Below are 21735 nucleotides of genomic sequence, written 5' to 3'. Positions count from 1 at the left end.
GCTGCAATCTTTTTTCGGCCTCGGTTACCCACATCATGCCTACAGTTCATGTGACTATCTGTCTTGTGTTCTAGAATTTCCGAGAGTACCATAGTTCACCAAGGGAACACGCAGTACCAACTGGTGGAAAGCACGTCCACCATCTTCGGTAAGTCTGAGAAGGTTTTTTACCTGCTGTTATACCACCTCTCGCCTTGAAGGTTATTGGTGAATGTAACGTCTGCTAGGGCACATGACCCATTCAAACAGCATCACCGCTGGCTCGGAGATACATGGTTCTGCGCAATCTGAGCTGAAGATTCTGCATGGTTTGATAGTCACAAAATTCTTCTAATCACTAGGATGGTTCGTAGATTATCTTTCAGCAATTCCTGATGCACATTTAACAGACGTGTGAAAGCAATGTGTGTATATGTAAGGTAGAGGGTTGCCGAAAAAAGCACAATGCAACATGCACCACAAGACACCTCCTGGCCATTTGAGATGTGTTTGTCCCAACTGCGAAGCAGGTGCTCTTGGTTTACTGTACAAGATATCACGCCCTCGTCGTGAAAAGAGAAATCAGTGGTAAGGTTCCTAAAACCTTAGATTAGTAGCAGTGCTTCTTCTTGGGGCTGTTTACTGAAGTGGGTAACTGCATGATGAATCGGACTGGGCTGCGCGTTCAGTTCTTACTATAGACTGCACGAAAATAGGTTCCTGCAAAATAATCGTGATCATTGGATGGAACGAAGAATAGCAGACGTGGACGAAGACGACGTAAGACAGGGTATGTACTAAGGACGTCAAATGAAATGCGAACAACAGAGCACATAAGTGAAAGTAAAGTACGCGCTATTGAGTCATCATAATTTACAGGCGCGTACATCCGGTTTCACCGCAATGAGCGATGATGCTCCCACTATACTGTGATGCTTTGTTTCCTCTTCCGGTTGTCTTTTATTCGGAGGCGAGAAAAGACGACGCCGCGGTAATGATGACAGCGCAAACTATAGCACACGAACCACTGTTCGTGTTTCATCTGACGCCGCTAATGCGCATATAGCATCGCTGCAGTGTGCGCTAATACGCGGTATATACTTTGGTATTCTAGCTCTTGCTTTCTCTTTTTTTCATTTCTCGCTATCAGATATGACAACCAGAACATAAACGACGCCTCACTATAGGGGGACTGTCCTCTCGCACTGCTATCATAAAGCATGTCTGCGCCTTTCAATCGTGATTATTGAACTGCCACACTATGCCCTTACCACACAACACACGCTCCGCCGTTCGCGTTTCATTTAACGCCGGCAGAAATTGTCATTCCAGGCAGGTTTTTTGTCTTCGTCTGTTTCACGCCGTTGTAATACTGAGTTGCGGAACTCCAACAAAAGCAGAACTTCTCCATAAGTGTGATATCGCCTTACTTAAATCAACGAATTATGGTAGGTAGGTACTTCTTTGAGGGTTTCAATAAAAGGACAATTAGTACGTCACCGATGACCCATTCGCACATCTTCCATCGAGAGAAAAGGCCGGTTCTCCAATTGTCCACGATGCAAAAGAATTTCGAGCGTGATCGCAGGCGCGCTTCTATCGTTCTAGAGGCACCCATGTCTGTGAAACGTATGGTGTGTGCTTCGTAAAACCTGTGCGACCTTGTAACCACTTTATGATCGCGCAAGGTTGGACAGATTCGAAAATTAATTTTTTCCTATACAAGTGACCTCATTGTTTCAACACTATGGTGTGATATATACATAAAAAGCACTTTATACTGCTGTATAAGGCTAATTCCTAACACTGATTACGTCGCCATACCGGTCTCTCTCGATGATACTTGTTCAGCCCCTCTGCCGAACCCAATCAGTGGCAGGTATAAATTCGTGTCAGACGGCTGCGGTAGTCTTGCCGCTGTCGTCATACGATCGTATTCCACGTAGTAATCGTGCAATCATCTACTCGATTTACTCGAACACGCTGGTCCGTTTCGTAAGGCTTCGCCAAACCCAATAAATGCTCCATAACAATAGAAAATGCTTCGCATCACCTTTATTCTCACGGTGCTTTGTTATTCCACGATGTTCTTTTTTTGTTTCTAGAAAAAAAGCGCTTTACAAATCTGTACGCGATCGTGGATCCATCCTTGACGTGACCGTAGGCATGCGAAACTGAGACAACAGCAGGACTGTAGAAGGACAACCTTTTGTGGCTTCTTGGAGTGAGAGCTTTGGAGTAGATGAAACATACTTTTTTTTTCATCATGCCTGATAAGTACGAATTTTACATGGCCAGGCGGCTGACAATTTTCTCATCAATGAATGTTTCACCGCCTTTTGGGGTTAACTAATTTGTCTTAAGCTGGATTATGCCTTACCAATTTCGAAGGTAAAACTTGCAGTTTAATTCAGCACTACCTTAGCCAGAGCAAATGATCTTCGGAAAAGCTTTCTTATTTATTGAGCAAAATTGTGAGAATGAGACGCCAATACAAGCGCCAGGGTAGCATCAACGATCTAAAAAAAAACTTGCTGCTTCCCACTCTTCTTGCTTCTCAATCAACACCTCTGGTTTCAGGGCATACAGACATGACAGCAACCGAAAGCACAGGTCTCACACTTCCAGTCTACAGCAGCAGCAGTGGCGGTGATTACGCAGTGGCCAGTACGAGCCGGACTGGCACAGAGGAAGCATCGGACAGTTCGAGAAACGACGCTAGGTGAGCGATTTGTGTTATAATTCTTTTATTCCTGAATTCCTCCAAGAATTAAGCTTGCAGTGACGCACACGTACGATGGGTGGAAGTTCTGATGACCTAACTGCCAAATATCAGCTGCCGCTCAGACAATTTGGTGTCGGCGAAAACAAGCAGCTTAAGCTCAGGATCTATTGCCTAAGTACATTGAAAGGGAGGAATGAATGTGCTTGACAAGACAGTGTACGAGTATTGACGCTTGTGGCATTTTAAAAAATTTGATGGTATCATAACTCAAGGAATTACATTTTCAAGTTGTCATATACTTAGGAAAACATTGAGAAGTTCAAGAAGCAAAATTGCTTCGTTAGATCTCTGCAACGAAATCTATGCTACGTTTCTGTTCTGCACCAAATAATGCATGTAAAGTGCACAAAATTTATCGATTACACAGCACTCTGAAATTTGCTATTTTATGAGTAGATCATCGCCAATGCTCGCATACATTAATACAATTTCAAGCGAACTGCAAATAGATACAAAGGAAGTTGTCCACTTGGGATTCTCGAAGAGATGCAGCTAATAGAACAGCGATATATTTTTTTCAGTAGTTAACTTTGTAGATTGTTTGCTTCGACTGTTCTTAAATTTAGCGATTTAATAACTTTTCCACCTGCATACCTAAACAAAAATTATGATGGATACATTTGCTGGAATTAAACTAGTTCAAGCAAACGAAATTTGATTGTTTGGTAGTTCTAATTTCCTTATTAAATAATCCGGTCTGGATACCGACCAAGCTGGATTGATTAGAAACGACGTGTAAGGTAACACCACGACTCGAACCAAACCATAGCATTGCATCAGTATCGTGAAGAAGCGCAACAATAACTACAAGTATACAAGTAAGTAGCATATTACCGCAACAATAGCAACAAACTTAAAAAGTGCAATAGGAATGAGCGAGGACACACACAGTCGGCGCGCACATCTCGGCTCAATAGCCCGTTTGCTTTTCTTCCATAAACGGAAGAAAATATGTCGTATCAGTAATGCCCTAACTCAACGCTTGCAGTGGTTGTTAACTCGTCGATAAAAATGCGGTTGGCCACGAAAACGAAAGTAAGAAATGTAGGTTATTTATATTGCATCAACGAAGATTGCAATGAGCGTTGTAATGCATATTTGCACAACGACACGATAAGAAGCAAAAAAGAGAAACATCTTCAGCAGCATATTTCATCAATTGTTCATGAAAATATTGAAGCATTTGGCGTATTTCTGCTGGCTACGATTGGGGGATATATTATGTGCGCGTGGGCAGCTCGATGTCTTCGCCAGGACCGGTGCGCATTTAGAATTCGAGTCGAATATTTAGACCGCCCAAACACTGCAGGAAAACTTGAACCCGGAAGTTTTTCTTCGTATTCGATATGTAGGGCTTGAATTAAGATGTATGATGTCCGGCATGGAGTCAGTCCACCTATACTTGTTAGAAATCACGCGAATAATTAGCCTTTGTACCATTTCCAGTTATTAATAAGGCGAAAGCCTTAAGTGGCTCGTTGCAATGGCTCACGTCCGCAAAAAGCGGCAGTGAGAGAGAACTTTAATGAAAACAATGGTGCAGTGTCCTATCCATGGATGCAGTTAAATGGTAGGAATCGTGAAACAAAGAAATAAAAAAAAAGCGAAGGGAGAAACTGCAAAACACAAACAATGAACAAATATTACCAGGAATGGCTCACACCCGTGTAAGCAAGCAACGATGTAATCGCCAAATGGGAACAAAGGAAAGAATGAACCAAAGAACGAAATGAACGAAAAACGGAAAGAAAGATAGAAAATGAAAACAAGAACGAAAGGACCTTCAGGTATCGCATTACGTTCTCGCATGAGTTTCAGAAGGTCGACCTACAGTGCTAAAAGTTTACCTAATGCTGCGGCTCATAATGTGTTGCAAAAAGTCTGACCCGTCCGGTCGTGCGACATTAGTCATTAGCATGCGTTCAACAGGCTTTCGATTACAAGTGTTAGAAGAGTGGAGCATGCTGCCGCACTTTTTTACTCTTCTTAGCATACAAAACGTCCTAAAATATGATCCGACGAATTCGATAGCCCTTAATGCAAAGTTAGAGCGCAGCTTTATACGTGTTCTTATTTCGATATATGCTGAGGGAAAAATTTTGAGACATAGATGACTGGTTGAATGATCCAGTGCAATCGCTGGTCCTGCTTGGCTTCCATAGTATACTACACAATTCGCGTCGCGCACACAATCAGATTGCAAAACAATCGCAAACCAAGACAACGAAACAAAGCAAACCAAACAAGCTCGCGAGAGAGAAGACGCTAATTGACGATAGTACGAAACGAGCGTTCTGGTTGAGACCAGATTCTAGCACGATAGCCGCGGTAGGACGGGTCCGCATGAAACCGGCTTCCCGCGCGTGCGCCAATGCAGGGGCATATCTCGTTGGTCTACACCTCCCCGTCGTTCACGGCTCGCGTCCTTCGTCTTTCGCTGCTGTGCTCGTTCACTCGGTTACACCGCCGACGCTCGGCGCAGGAGCGGGCCATTAAGAGCTGCGCCATCAAACGGAGATGTATTTCAGATGACGCAGAAGTCTTTTTCAATTATGAATGTTTCACTTCCGAGGGCGCTTTTCAGGTCTTTTGCCTGAGTACTCCTTGTGAGCGTGTTGAAGACGGAGATGTATTTTTAATACTTAGGGCGGTTAGCTTTTTAACTAACCGTCACTGACAGACATTTCTACTCGCCTGCACCTGTTTCATGTAGGCTATACGCGATGTATTAAATAAAGGAAGGCTTCCGTATTGCTTGCACCGCGAACGAAGATTTGTTCTAATTGTCAAGTTGAGGCATCGGAGACCACCAAAAGCACCAGCGTTCAATTTCTGTAAACGTAGAGTCCAAATTCAGCGCAAGATATCAATGAAGGCACTTAGCGCTCGAATTGAGCGAGCCGCCTTACCATTAATACTCGACTTAGTTTGTCAACCTCTAAATTGGCAAAAGGTGCTTTTGTTGTCTCGTAACATGAGTCGGCCATATTGAGCTGCTTTGTTCGTGTGCTTGCGGGAATGCTACTGCAACCGGAAGAACGGAACAGCAAGAGAACCGCAGTGTCAGAGCGTGTGATCAAACGTCTGTGAAGAAGTTGAACCACAAATGTGAAACGTGTGGCAAATTTTTAAGCGGCGCTCATAATCTACCTGGACATTACCACACGCATACCTGCGAGAAGCCATACAAATGTGAAATATGTGAGAAGTCGTTCGCGGACAAGTCGAATTGCCGTAGGCATCAACGAGTTCACGCCCGCATTAAACCCCATGTCTGCCAAATATGTACTAAACCATTCAAAAACACAAGGGAACTTAATGGTCATCTCAAATCACACAGCAACGACAGGCCTTTCGTTTGCGACATATGTAGTCTCTCCTGTATGCACAACTCAACTCTCAGAAGACACCGCCAAAGAATTCACGAGAGTGAAATTCCGTAGGAGAGCAAGCAGTGTGGATTTCAGTTCGCCAATAATGAAAACCTCGACGCACATCTCTGCCAGGATATTAGGTGCCTATTTAGTGGATATTCGTTTAGAGATGCATTTGAAATCATTGCACATCTCGTGATGCATACGGGTGGGCAGTCGTAACAGTAATTGAAGTAAATAGGCAATGAGTTTTGCACATGAACATGACCATGAAGTCGTGCAGGAATTAGTAACCGATGACATTCTCCCGCAGGGGTGATAAACTAACAAAACGCATCGTGGGGAGAGACGGGCTTCTTTTGACACTTAAAACTGCTGAGTGACATGCAAGACGCAAAGGATGCCACTTGATTTTTCCAAATTACGAGAAAAACGTCGTCTCCGACAGAATTTGGGATGCTTGAATGTCGAAGTATACTGCAGGTGCCGGCTATAGCTCACTGTTCGCAGAACTATGTTGTTCGCCAACCTAGCATTAGCAAACTCATTTCTAGAGAAATCCTAATGGCCTGAAAGTGTGTTTTGTGTCACTAGAAGGTTAAAATCTTCGCACAAGTTCTTTAACACCTCGTTTGGTCCTGCAAGTGGTCTGACAATGGGCTAGTTATGCTTTACCTAACCAACCTGTTAATGATTCTATAGTGTGAATAGAAGGGAACACCTTTCATTAGGAACCATTTAAAAAGGAGGCACAGTTTTCTTCTCAAATATAAAGATGTGCCAATATTTGAGGTTCTTAGGCCTTGCTGCCTTCTAGAGATAGCTTTTACGGCAATATATAGACTCATAAACATGAGGAAATTTATTTGCTTTGCAAGTTGTTCAATAAACGTAATGTTTTGGTTTTATTTGGCTCTTGTGTTCATACCGAAGATTTTTGTTCTTTATCATTCTGTTCATAACAGTGACACTGTATTAGACTATCGAATATTTTACGAATACGAATATTTTAGGTGTTTTATTGAGGAAGAACCTCTGTCAGTTTTAAAGTGCAGTTTCTCATTCACTCGGAAGTCGTCTCTTTTGACTTGCACTCCACTCTATTTACAGCTGTAGAATGCTTTAGCCTGATGTGACAAACGTATCCCTGCGAGTGAGATACAGTTTTAGTTATATTATTGACACGCTCAGTTGTATGCCTGCTTGCTGTGAGCGCGTTTCACCGACTACCAAATCTGAAGTTACTGCTCACTGCATGACGCAGCTGCATGCATCAGAACATTCCCTATTACTATCATCGATTCTCTTTTATTTCTTTACTGTTGTCCAAACATTCGTTATCAAATTTTACGCGCAACGCGAATACATTGAGGCCTTCTGGAAGGCACGCGAGCACTAACTATTCCGCTGGAATCTTCTACGAACCATGTGTCAATAGCCGGCGCTACTTAATCGCAAATCATTTGTTCGACGATCGACTCACGTGCCCGGCACTATCTTTCTGCCCGAATGTAACTTGTTTTGTGGGTGCCGGTTCTCGAAATAAAGAGTGTTTCGTGACTCACGACTCTCCTTACTGCGTCGATCACCGTCGCTACAACATGACATCTCGAAGAGGTGATTCGTGGTGACCGAATAAACCCTACCAGGCGTGAAAATGACGTGAACGTCGTCATGGATGAGAGAGAGCTCGCCACAGGCTACGACTGCCATGTCACTCGCAGCGACGTGTGCTGCAAAAGCCAAAGAAGCGTCCGGGGGCAACAAGCAGACGAAACAGGTAGTACATCTATCTGGCTACGGCAACAAGTAAAACAAATACACGCACACGTGCGTTGGGAGATCTGGAAAGCTGGCCGGAAACCAGCGGGAGAACCGCTATGCTTAACAATTGAATCTGTGACAAGCTGCAGTTTCGCAGTTTCTCAGTGGATATCCGGAAACATTCACGCGCGTCATGGGCAAGGAGCGGGCCGAAGTGTAATGAGAACACCGTGATCTTCAGGGCAGAAATTCAGCCACGTTGACCCGCGCATGTCCGACAGGAAAGCGTTCTTAGTCATCTGCGGTTTTAAGCAAGTGGTTTATACTGGATTCATACGTAAACCAGTCGAGACCATTACAAAATTCCCAACAGGAGCCAGGGGCATTGAAAAGGCGTTGGAAAAGCGCACTCAGCAACATCGTCGCCTGGTGTTCTCGCCGAGGTGAAAAATTACACTATAGGCTCCTAACGAACGAACTCCTAAAAACCACAACAGTTTCACGCGAAGAAATACTTAAGATGCTCTCTTTGACGCAGCCTCAAGAAGCCTTACTTGCTGACGTCCTCCGAGAGGAGAACCAGCAGCCATTCGCAGTCCCTTAATTGCCGCATCTGAAACCTGGAATGATCGCCTACGTCCCTCTCTTCAACCGTCTGCGTCCCCCTTCGCGCCCGCATATCACTACTGCTCGCTCTGCTGCCACTGAGAAGCCGGGCACGTCTATTGCTTGTTCCCTTACCGTGGGATGATACGATGTTTCGTGATTAACTGTTTGCATTCACAGCAAGATGAACGTCCGGGTGAAATTGCAGACTGTTAGGCGGCATTTGTATGGAGATGCCCACGACTGTGCCGATCGCCGTCGCCATGGCCTGCATCTGACTGCAGCGCCCAGAGTACACTATGCCAATAGGTGACGGATATTTGGGTACATTTATCGGTAAACTAAACACAGCAACCTATGGAGCTGCGGTTGCTCTTCGTTGAAGTGCCGAAGGTGCTCCCCCGCCCAACGCAAGATCAGTCTCAACTACAAAGGAGCGCCATGCTGCCATTTTGACGAAGCTCCGAAGAAAAAACAAACATGCTGCCTAAAGGATACCCGACGTCGCCACGTAAAAGCCGGACAGCGCGATACAGCCATGATTCGACACTCGCCCGCCGTGGTTGTTCAGTGGCTATAGTGTTGGGCTGCTGAGCACGAGGTCGCGGGATCGAATCCCGGCCACGGCGTCCGCCTTTCGATGGGGGCGAAATGCGAAAACACCCGTGTGCTTAGATTTATGTGCACGTTAGAGAACCCCAGGTGGTCGAAATTTCCGGAGTCCTCCACTACGCCGTGCCTCATAATCAAAGTGGTTTTGGCACGTAAAACCCCATATTTTTTTTTTACGATTCGACATTGCGAAACAACCAAGTCTATGAACCACGAACATCGATGCTGTCGCCGCGCATTCGCCGCATTAGTGGACACAGTACCCGACTGATGAACGAATCCTGAACCGCGCCGTCTTTGACAGTTATGACTGCATGGCAAGGACCCCAAATGCCCGCCGCTGGAGGTCACATGACACGGATGACTGGAATGAGAGTTCTGGAAATGAAATTATTTACGTCATATATATTGTCGAATTGTTTCCGGTGCACCAATTTACCCCTGGAAGCCATAGCATTTCACTAAAAGGAAAAAAAGGAAAACATTACGGTTTCTTTAGCATACGGTAACGAGGTTGAAAGCGAAAGCCTGGGCCCTCGCAAGAAATTCTTTAAATTACTTGAACACTGTCATTCGAATGCGTTGTTACTTTCTATTATTGCTTGCATTCTCTTAACTCGTTTTTCTCTCGTGCTCTTTTTCGGTCGCCTAGGCATCGCCACTGTTTCTGTGCGCTTACAGGCACGCTAGAACGGCCGTGGCAAGTCTGTGAATACCTTCTGGAGACATACGCGTGTTCCCTGAATGATTTCGTAGCGCTTTAATCGACAAAGGTAGCTACATGGGCTTTTATATATTCTTTTAGCACAGAATGAGAGGGACACGGAAAGGCAAATTAGGCAAACAGACAGCGCTAACTATCAGCGACAGAAGCGTTTCCAGTTGACGTCGACGTACTGATACTCCTCAAAACGTCATAAGACACGTACGTGTACGTTGCTCGCCAGGCAGGAACAAAACCGGAGAAACCGCACGCACACACTTTTATGGCCACACTGCTTATTTAGAAGGGTGTCCATTCAACGCAAACGAAGGTGATCGAACCCTTTTCTTTTTTATCGGTAAGGAAATGCTGGCGCATGCGCTTTAATTTTGATGCCATAACGCAGGACGGTCAAATTTTCGACCCATGACCCATGAAAGGCTTCCCCTTAAAAACGACATTGCATGCCAACGGTTTTTATCTGGGAGAGGGAGTTACATGGTTTTTATCATTTGGTGGCAAGACAGCGCGAGTTATTGGAACGCCTCTTCTACCATTATATGATGAGCACTTTAGCGTCGAGATAGTGGCGCTACTCTATCATCTTTTTTTTTTTCACATGAGCTTTCACAAAAGCCAATCGTTTCGTTTCTTCCCTTTACTCATCGGCACTGACTGCGCATGCGCTGCGATTCCGTGCGCATCTGTCACAAAACAGGCGCTGGTGCTCCGGTGGCGCCGAAACCGCCACGGTTGAAGGAAGTAAGAGTGGACACAGTCCTACTCCGTTTACCTTCAGCGACGAAGCAACTCCGAGCACAAGCCAGGAATTCTTCGAGGGCGTTTCATGGACTTCCGACTGTAGCACTACGTGAGTCTTGCCGCTTGTAAAAATTCTCGATGAATATTGTCCCGTAGGTATGATCCGGAACGCAGGCGTTGATAGCTATAGATTTGTTCTTACTTCAAAGCAGGCCTTTGACAGACAACTTCAGCCTGCGTACGTGGGAGATATTCTTAGATTCTTTTCGCGCGTCGATGCACGGGTGATGCGAAAATATCGTCACAGGAAGCATAGCTGCGGCTGTTTATCGTTAAGGTCCAAAGTTATGTCACTGCGGGAAGCAAATGCTATTATGAAAGAACACGTTCGTTGTTCGTATTTGGTCACCGCATCGCACACCGGTTCCCGTGGCGCAGCGGCTACGGCATTGCCCTGCCGAATTCTAGGACACCCCTAATGGTCCTGGAACAACTGCCTATAGTCGCTCATGGTGAAATGCAATAACACACACGGATCTACGGGCCTGTTATGAAAACCGAGGCGGTGAAGCATCATTTCCTTCGTGTCAGGCTTTTCGAATGCTGCACGCCGCGACCTTTCGAAGGCATATTTTTCTAATGGTCCTCTTTGAGCTAAATAAACGTCTTTAAGAAAAATATGTGCAATATATCGGTAGGCGGGAGCCGCGGAGCCAGCGAAACCGAAGCAAACCAGGCGCGTCCGACATACATTTAGATTCTGGGATTCGCGTACGTCCGACGTACCTTTAGAAACAGCGCTCACCACATGGCCCGTCAGTGCCCACTGCTTCACCTGATTTGCCGCGCTGGCTGCTAGTGTCGGAGCATAAACAAGCTAGTACACGGGCATGGCCAGCACGCGACCTCGTTCCGCAATGCCGGCACTGGAGCGACAAATCCGTACAAAACGAGCAAAGAAATTGCTCCTCCGTAGTACCTAGGCTACGTCAGATATTCAAGGAGCAAGAGCCCCCATCTTTTCCCTCTCGCACCCGCTTTTACTCGCGCCTGCGCATAAACGTCGGGCGATTCCTGAAATGTCATCTCGTGATGCGTGACTGTACCGGCCGACCAATGCGCCCGCTATACGAGTTTGTCTAACACCTAACCTAAAAACACTCCCAAACCGTTCACACGTGCCGTTCATCATCGTGCGGCTGTCACCTTGGTGATGCCTTGCTTCGTTAGCTGAAGCAAAAGTTATAAGTATATTTAAGTTCTAAAGCAGGTTTCAAAGCGTACACCTTCGACAACTTTTTTTTTTTTTTTGCTGCCACGTTAAAGAAGTCGCATATTAGAATGATTTGCGGTTTAGAACTGTAGATGCACGTCCCTTCATTTACGTTTTCTTTCTGAGGCTTATCTCTGCAATTGTGCCTTGCTCATACCCTGTAACTCAACTTAATTTTTCGTAAAGGCAGCCCCACGGGCCACACGTGAAGCAAACTGGCAAGAACACATTTTGCCACATATGCTTAACTTCAACTGACTGCGTCCTTTTCTTCTCAAGTGTTCAAACTGAGTCTTCCCTAAGAGACAACTGTCGGTTCTCTATTACTCTGAGGAAGCCATGTTGCTCGTAATTTTCATTTTTTATAAGATACATTCCTCATGGCACGGATCCATGATTGGCTGTTCATTTAAATTGCTGTGAAAATCCTAATACCTGCACGGCGATTTGGAATCCAATCTGACGCGGACGGAGAATCTCTTTTTATTACAGCGTTGCTTTGGATAAAAGCATGCAATGAGTTCACGCAGCTTCTTCTTTTGAGCTTCACCCTATTTTATAGAACAATTAAATAAAAAAATTCCGGTGCGCCTATTCGGAAATTATCATTGCGATTCTCCTCCACGAGTCGACGCCGTGACAATTTGAAAACCGAACACCTATAGCCAACTACGAAGCACTAATCAGAAACGCGGTAGGTGAACAAAATCTAAAGTTCTACACTAAACTAAACTTGGCTTTCATGTTCGTGCAAGTCAAAGAGGCCTTCCCCGCTACACGTATTACACAGGGTTCTCGTTGTGCCAGCCAGCAAGTGAGCATTTGGGTAAAAAGAAACATTACGTGTATCCCATTCATTAACAAAATAGCAGTTAGCTTGTTCCAAATTTTGCTTTTACAGAAGCTTTATTACATATTTCCCGCCTTACCTGGAAGAAAAGAGTCCGATACACATGTATATGTCTAATTCTAGGATTTGTGACGACTCCTTCGAAGACCCGTGGAACGCGTTGAACAGCCACAACGATGCCAGTGACGTCACGGGTATGTACGGCATGGCCTTTGACCATCGATACCACTTGCGAAGACCCTTAACAAGCTTCAACGGAAATTCAAGTAGTAACTTAGCGCAATAAAAACGGAAACAATAAAGGTCGACAAGGACAAACGGAAAGAACAGTTACATAGGCCACGATAGCGTTGCAGTTACTCTACAAGATGACACACTTTATGAGTGTAACCATGTCGGTTTCCGTATGAGCAGCCCAATTCGAATTTACAGGATAGCTGATTGGGAAAGATGGTGCGTGAAAGTCATACAACGCGATAGCCATACTTGGACGACACAACTGACTAGGACATAATTTACAACTTCGTTGCTCTGCACCCCCCCCCCCCCCACCTCCCCCGCAGAGAAGAAACAGATATCACAGCTCTGTAAAACTGCATGTGCTAGAGCACAAGCAACAGACCTCGGCGAATTTAGTGCAATGGTTACCGCGAATTTCTCATGTATTTAGACAGAATCGCGCGAGCTAAACTTTAGTTTTCTGCACTACTACGGAGCTTTACTATAACGAGAGCGCGGCCTATACGGTTAAGGCAAGTTAGGTTTGTGAACAAGGTAGTTTACAGAATTTTGCATATTTTCCATCACCACCTTAGTAAAGCATGAAATGTGCTTATTGCTGCAAATGTAGAGCCCAGATTTGACTCCGATTACAGACACAACTAAATTTGCAGGACGCTTTAGCTTCTCCTTTAAGAGTGCAACGCGATACCATTCAAAGATCCCTGGCTGCTTGTAGCGCTTCTCGGTAACTGCAGTTTATGTAACCGTACTGTTTACTGGGAAACGCTGGCGGCAAAAGCTACGCACGAAAGCGAGCTTTGTGGCAGAAACCGAGCTTTTTACGTGGGCCGTGGATTCTCGGTGGTGAGCGCCATCTGGATGGTTTTGCACGGAAGTGGTTACGTTACTGCCCGTGGTACAAGAGTGGTAGAAACGCAGAAAAATTGCCTAGCGCTTGAGTTTCCGCGCAAAGGAATCTTTTCTCGTACATTCAAATTCAAATCTGGTGCTATCATACCTGTTGGTTGTGTTTAAGTCGTACTTTATGTTTCTGACGCGTTTTACTTAAATTCATTTAGTTCAGTAACGCATTCGCGCTACACGGAAGGCCTGCGTGATTCGGTATATCTGATTGGGAATGCTTTTTGCTCACAAGACGGTCACCGCCGGCGCCGGACAGACACCAAATTATCTGCTACACGATGCCCGTAGTGCTATCGAGTTTAAAATGCCTACTGTCCTCTCCGGCACGGAACACTGTCGTGTTCTATTCTGCTGTACTAAATACAGCCCATATTTTGGGGGAAATTTAACAGTGCATAAATTCCGTCACGCACGTCTCTTTCGTCACATGTATTGAAGGCATATTTCCAGAAAGAGCACCGCATACGGAAGCACTGAAGTAAGGTTACCCTACCACAAAACCTCAAATAAACCTCAGTGTTTTTTTTTTCAGCACGACATGTTCACGCTCGTTGAATGACCCTTGCACAGTGACTAGCTAACACCTCTGTTATTCTCTCAGGCCATACACATGTCACCGAAAGCGGAATCACCAGTTCCCCGCCTATGGTGTCCAGCCGCAGCGGCAATCACGCACAGCCCAGTACGAGCCGCGCTTTAATAGAGGAAGCATTGGCCGTTCCGGAAAACATCGCTAGGTGAGCCACGTTTCGAAAAATTTCTTTGCACAAAGCAAATCACAGGTGGTGCGTAATGCTGCCCGTGGTACAACTACGCCTCCACTGTGGCACTTTCGCTATGGAGGAGCGCTCTGATATGTGAAACGCGCACAAAATCAACCGTTATTTAAAACACACGGCATGGTAGAGGTGGTGCTAAGATGCTTGTCGTCTTCAGCGCTCTTGCGGCTTTGTCAAATGAGTACGTACTACGCCATATTCGTTTGCAAAGATAGTAAAGAGAAAGGCGTCCGTCTAAAGACAAGGCTAAATTAAATTATGGGGTTCTGCTTGACAAAACCTCTTTCTGATTATGAGGCACGCCGTAGTGGAGGGCTCCGTAAATTTCGATCATCAGGGGTTCTTCAACGTGCACCTAAATCTAAGTACACGGGTGTTTTCGCATTTTGCCCCCATCTAAATGCGGCCGCCGTGGCCGGGATTCGATCCCGCTACCTTGTGGTCAGCAGCCTAACACCACATCCACTGAGCAACCACGGCGGGTGTCTAAAGCAATCGAGCAATGCAGTGACAGGCCATATTGCTTAAGTGACGTTCATTTCAGAGTGCAGCGTTGACTTTCGATTGTTCGACTATATGCCAAATGCTCAAATATTGTGCAGCTTTGTGACTTTCTCTTACCAAGATAACCTATGAGCCTGGAGGCATGATGACTGTATGATGCTAATGCAATGACGATGGAATAAGAAGGAATGCTATTACGAGGTCACCGGATCGACTCCCGGCCACGGCGGCCCCATTTCGATGGGGGCGAAATGCAAAAACACCCTTGTAGTCAGATTCAAGTGCACTTTAAAGAACCCCAGGTGGTCAAAATTTCAGGATTTCTGCACTACGGCGTACCTCATAATCAGATCGTGGTTTTGGCATGTAAACCTCGTAACTTAATTTAAATTTTAAGGAGTGATATTGATGAAACGGTAAAGTCGTACAATGGCGACGACATGACGACAATGACAGCTGCATTCCTAAGTCATGATCATGGTATAACAAGGACGACGTGATGACGACGGTAGGAAAACCGCATGAGAAAGCGACAATGACGATGACCGCACCGCTAAGGTGACACGATGACTATACTGTATGACAATGAATGCATGATAGCGTCTGTGTGACAACACGATGACAAGGATGCCATGACAACGACGGCATAATCCCGATACGACGACGACAGCATAACTGCGGCCTAATAACGAATAAAAAATGACGTCGATACATCAACGAGGGTGGTGCGACTGCATGACGACAATGGAATTGCGACACTGAAGTGACGACTGCGGCCGCTGCTGTGAATCACGCTGCCAGGCGTGATCTCCCGATTAGCGAGGCAGTCGCGCCTCACTTGGCTCCGTTTGCAACGTGCCGCACGAGACACTGTCCGCGCCAGCCAATATATCGCGAAATGAAAACACGTATAGAGCTGGCCTCAAATTAGGCATTAGGAAGTAACATAATCGTCTGGGAACGCTTTTGTACGGTAAATAGAGTTTACCTTTGCATTTGCTGCTCAACCCCAGGCAAGTAAGCAGTGCTTTAGGTCGCATTAAGGTCGACGTTGATCGTGAGAAGAATTCTGCCTAAATGTTGATTTATATATTTCTTCAGGTAAAATTTTGCTATTCTTTATGAAATGAGTATTTATTTTATTTTATCGATTTATTTTATGTGGTTTATTTACCTCCTTTTACGTAAGTACATATTGCGACATAGATACCACATAAAGCAGTAGAGTTAATGAGCAAAACGAAAACAAGGTGAAAGCAGGAGCCTACGTTTCGACAAGTGGACTTGTCTACTCCCGCCTTCCCCGTGTTTTCCAGTAGAGTTAAGAAAGGCTTACAAAGTAACTTCACGTGGGTTGAATCGTGGCACATATTTGGCTTAGGCGCCTCACAAAAGTAGCAGAATAAATGCGACTACACAAACCTAATTCTGAAATAGCGCCAGCGGCGCACACAGAGAAAAACAACGGGATGGCGCGCTGCCTCTCAAGGGCAGATTTACAATTATGTTATCTCGTGAACTCTCCCTACAGTTCCTATTGTTCATATACTAATGTATCACATATAGAAGGTAGAAGTAATAGCTAGAAATGTTCACTACTTTAATGAATAAATACAAGTATGTGCCACTAAAGCAAAAGAAATAAAGAAGTATACAGGTTATTTTGTTGCAGTAAAGCCGATTGCAATAAGTGTTGATATGGATATTTTCTGATTTCCTAAGTTTTCCCCTTGCAAGCCTGAATAAACGTCAGGATGAATAATTTGCCGGGATTTACCTGGCTCTATCGAACGAACTTTGATTATTTGATAGTTCTAATTTCTTCATTAAATAATCCGGTCTTGATGCCGGCCAAGCTGGTATGATTCCAAATGACATACAAGGTAACACCACACGAATCGAACCAAACCATAACATTTCATGAATTATGTAAACAACCACTACCACAATAAATAAAATCATACAAGTAAAAAGCCAATAACGCAAGGATAGCGACCAATGCTCATCTAGTGTAGAGCGTAGAGATTTAAATGAGTAACAGGCTGCACAAAAGACATGCACCATACGCGCTGTTTCTTCTCTTCTGCCCGTTGTATTTTTCTTAACTAACCGGTAGAAAAGATGTCGTACCAGCAATGCCTTAACACAACGCTTCCAGTGTTCGTTATCTTACCAGAAAAACAAAAGAAAATACTGACTTCTTCGGTAGCATACTTCATTCATTGTACATGAAAACACTGAAGCATTTGATGTATCTGTGCTCGCTACGTATGGGGGAAATGCTTGCGTGTGTGTCGTTCTCACGGTACCTTCGTTAGGAGCGGTGTGCACTTCGAATGCGAGTCAAATATTAAATGACTTCATACAAACATTGCAGGCAATCTTGAACCCGGAAGTTGTTTATTGCATTCGACGTGAAAGACGTCAGTTACTTCCACATACACTTGTCAGAATTAAAGCGAATAGTTCGCCTTTGCGCCATTTCCATTTATTAAGGTGGAGCCTCGAATGGCTAATTGCAATGGTTTATACCACAAGGGGCTCTCGTGCAGTAAGAGAAATATCATCGTGTTTAGATCTGCTAATTCTTAATTTAACCACACTTACCAGGCATTTCTTCTCCGTTCGAGTAGGAAGAAATACCAAAACCATGCTTTACATATTACATTACGTATAGCCTATGTGAGACAGGTACGGGTCTTCTTATTTTCAAGTTTAGCCACACAGACCATCAAAGGCAGCAGTGTTCAATTTACGCAAACTAGAGCCGCAATCGAGTGCCAAGATTAAGTGCTTCAAGTTAGCGCTAAGGTTCAGAACGATGCCTTATCATTAACGCAAGATTTTGTTTGTCAACCTCTCCATTGGCAAGATGTGATTTTGTCCTGCTGTAACAAGAGTGAGCGTTTTTGAACGTTTGTGCGTATCCTTGCAGGAATGCTCCTGGAACCGGAGGAAGGGAACAGCGAGAGTTGTGCGGTGTCTGTGGCAATGTTTCGAGCAGACCGGACGCCTTACATGGGCACGCCAAGGAACGCACCGATGACACAGCCGAGATTTGCAAAGCCTGTGGTCAATCGTCTGTGAAGATGTCTAAGTCTGTCGAACATTGCCGTAATCTCACTGGCAAAAAACAGAAATGCGAAGCCTGTGGCAAACAGTTCCACCGTGCTCACCACCCAGCTCAACATCACTGCACGGATACAGACGAGAAACTCTACAAATGCAATATGTGTGATAAATCGTTCCGGCATTCTCATCATCTAAAAATCCATAAGCGCACTCATACAGACGAGAGACCCCACAAATGCCAAATATGTGCTAAATCGTTTCGGCAGTCTAATCATCTAGATAAACATAAGCGCACCCATACAGACGAGAGACCATACAAATGCCAAATATGTAATAAATGGTTCCGGGCGTCTAGTCATCTATATAGCCATAAGCGCCAACACACAGGTGAGAAACCCTACATTTGCAAAACATGCGGTAAATCATACACGCGGCCGGATTGTCTGCATAGGCATGAGCAAGCTCACGCAGAGGAGAAACTTCATGCATGCCAAAAATGCGGTAAATCATTTTCATGCAAATATAACCTCAAGAGACATGTAGACTCCCAATGCGGAAACAGCGCTTTTGTTTGCGAAATCTGTGATCGATTCTTTATGAGCATAGACACGCTGTAATTTCGACGAACCTCCGAAGGAAAAACACACCGCCTACAGACGATGAGACCTAACTGGGAGGGTATGTGTTTCAGACTTCATTCGACGCCACGAAATAACAAACGCAGGAATAATAACTAGCAACCTCGACGTGTTGCTCGATGTTCACACAGTCGCCGCTTCAGTGCACAGAGGAGCCGACTACTCCGTCATGAGGGAATCGTTCACAGTGCTGTCGGTGCAAGTTATGATTACATGATAAGACCTAAGGAACTTGCGATTCGCTGATGATATTGCCTTGCTTAGTAACTCAGGGGACCAATTGCAATGCATGCTCACTGACCTGGACAGGCAAAGCAGAAGAGTGGGTCTAAAAATTAATCTGCAGAGAACTAAAGTAATGTTTAACAGTCACGGAAGAGAACAGCAATTTACAATAGGCAGCGAGACACTGGAAGTCGTAAGGGAATACACCTACTTACGGCAGGTAGTGACGGCGGATCCGGATCATGAGACGGAAATAATCAGAAGAATAAGAATCGGCTGGGGTGCGTTTGGCAGGCATTCTCAGATCATGAACAGCAGGTTGCCATTATCCCTCAAGAGAAAAGTATATAATAGCTGTGTCTTACCAGTACTCACCTACGGGGTAGAAATCTAGAGGCTTACGAAAACAGTTCTACTCAAATTGAGGACGACGTAACGAGCTATGGAAAGAAAAATGATAGGTGTAACGTTAAGGGATAAGAAAAGCGCAGATTGGGTGAGGGAACAAACGCGAGTTAATGACATCTTAGTTGAAATCAAGAAAAAAAAATGGGCATGGGCAGGACATGTAATGAGGAGGGAAGATAACCGATGGTCATTAAGGGTTACGGAATGGATCCCAAGGGAAGGGAAGCGTAGCAGGGGGCGGCAGAAAGTTAGGTGGGCGGATGAGATTAAGAAGCTTGCAGTGACGGCATGGCCACAATTAGTACATGACCGGGGTTGTTGAAGTATTGGAGAGGCCTTTGCCCTGCAGTGGGCGTAACCAGGCTGATGATGATGATGATGATGATGATGATGATGATGATGATGATAATGATAATGCCTCTGAATCCAGGCAGCTGGAGGTCAGCTGATAACGCCGACCAGCAATGCTACCGCACGTCACCGCAGAAGAAAATCTCGACGTCGTCACCTCACTGCAGCGTGCCGAAGAAGCGCGACAACCTGCTTGCCTACCCATCAAGTCCTGGCCAAGGACGGACAGGCGATGCTACAATCTTCGACGAAGATATGAGCAGCAGCAGCAGCACAGCGATCGTGTTTCGGCTTGCACCCCAACGCACCGACGTTGACTGAGTGAAAAGCTATGAAGTGCTCATATGTATCAAAACATTCTCGGTCATCTTCCCTGACCGTATCTGTCGCCTGTGTTGTGGTGGCACCTACAGTAGTTAGATGCATGCGTGATGCGCATAGTGTTGTACATTCTCTAAGGCACACAAGCATATGCGATTACTCTGGAATCTTCGAATTATCCTTCATAAACAGCCGACGCACTTGAGTCGCAAATCAGCTTTACGACAATCGACACATGTCCTTGGCACTTGCATATTGCACGAGTGACACTTCTTTTGTCGACACATGTTCGCCCAATAAAGAACTGGTTCCCATGACTCACGCTTATTGCTACTGCGGGCCTCTCCCTCCCTACCACGACACAATATTGAGGATTAACGATTATTGTACCGTAAATTTATTTCGTTTATTCGGAGTTTCTAGGGGCTACATCCCTTTGTCAGACATACCAGATTGGCTCCTTCTTGAGGATTGTGATTGGCATGGCCAGCCGTCGCCATTTGCCTGTTTTATTTAGCTCGTGCCCGGCGCCTGCCGACCACTTCGGGGTCGGTCGACTCGCGCTCGGCCTGCCACCGCTTGCATCGCTGCTCCTCCTTGCTCGCTTGGCGCTGGGCCTCTCGATCGACAGACGAACAGATACGTCCATAGCGTGCACAATAACCGGAGCAACAGCCAGGGGATTCGGAGCCAGGGTGCCTCCTTGTACGTCACACCGCAGCAACGCGCTCTTCCTCTCTACCTCCAAGCGCTCTCCTTTCCCTGCACTCGGTTCCCTCTCCCAGCTCGGCACCCTCCCAGTTAACCTCGCTGATTTCACAAAGTGGACTTGTATGCTTGCGGGTGAAAACCTCTCATCTAGCTGGAAGGCATCTGCGTTCAGTCGCAGTGCACCAATTGCAGGTGTACTAGCGGCGTCAAATTAAACGCGAATGCCGGAGCACGTGCCCACTTTTATTTGCAAGCGAGAAAGCAAACGTCAAAGAAAACAGAAGCGACAATATTGCAGTATTGGGCGAGCGTCATCGCGCAGTGCGGTGCAACCGGGTGTGCGCACCTGTCAAAGGCGGTGACTGGCCGACGGCGCGCACTGTACTTACATTTATAATTCCAATGCGCTGTCCACTGTTCGCGTCTCAATTGACGCCCATAGCGCAACATTTTAGCGCATTATTGCAAAGGAGAAAATGGGACACGGAATGAAAGGTAACGAGATGCCGAACTAGGCTTTGTTCTGTTTCCGACACTACACATGTAGATGTGGAAAGCATGTTTAATAACTAGTAAAGCAGGAAACGAAAACATTTGCTTGGATATGCGAATCGTTAGGTTGCTATTTAGAAGCATTGTTAAACAAAAAAAGATAATTTCCGGCTACCGTTCACGCCAAATTTCACGGTTAAATGACATTTTTCTGTACAACGGGTGGTTACCATGTCCTCGATTCTGTTATGGTTGCCAATTAAGAGAAAAAAAAATGTCTACACATATACCACCGGGCATAACGCACCATATCCTGAAACGTGCAACGGCACCAGCAGATCTAGGAATGGTAGGCGGACAGACAGACACATTCCTTTCAG

At 45.4% G+C, this 21735-nt stretch overlaps 1 protein-coding gene across 1 annotated transcript; it reads left to right on the top strand.

The window, feature by feature from the left end:
- Positions 1-2564: 2564 nt before the first annotated feature.
- Positions 2565-18826, top strand: LOC129381530 (uncharacterized). The gene is made up of 5 exons (XM_055064465.2): positions 2565-2701; positions 10542-10694; positions 12832-12902; positions 14456-14591; positions 18073-18826. The coding sequence occupies exons 1-5, from the start codon at positions 2571-2573 to the stop codon at positions 18824-18826; spliced, it is 1245 nt and encodes a 414-aa protein (XP_054920440.2). The 5' UTR covers positions 2565-2570.
- Positions 18827-21735: the final 2909 nt, after the last annotated feature.

The sequence above is a fragment of the Dermacentor andersoni genome, chromosome 11 (genome assembly GCF_023375885.2).
Source record: "Dermacentor andersoni chromosome 11, qqDerAnde1_hic_scaffold, whole genome shotgun sequence".
Lineage (NCBI taxonomy): Eukaryota > Metazoa > Arthropoda > Arachnida > Ixodida > Ixodidae > Dermacentor > Dermacentor andersoni.
Note: the sequence above shows the minus strand (reverse complement) of the source record. Positions and strands in the feature narration are given on the sequence as shown.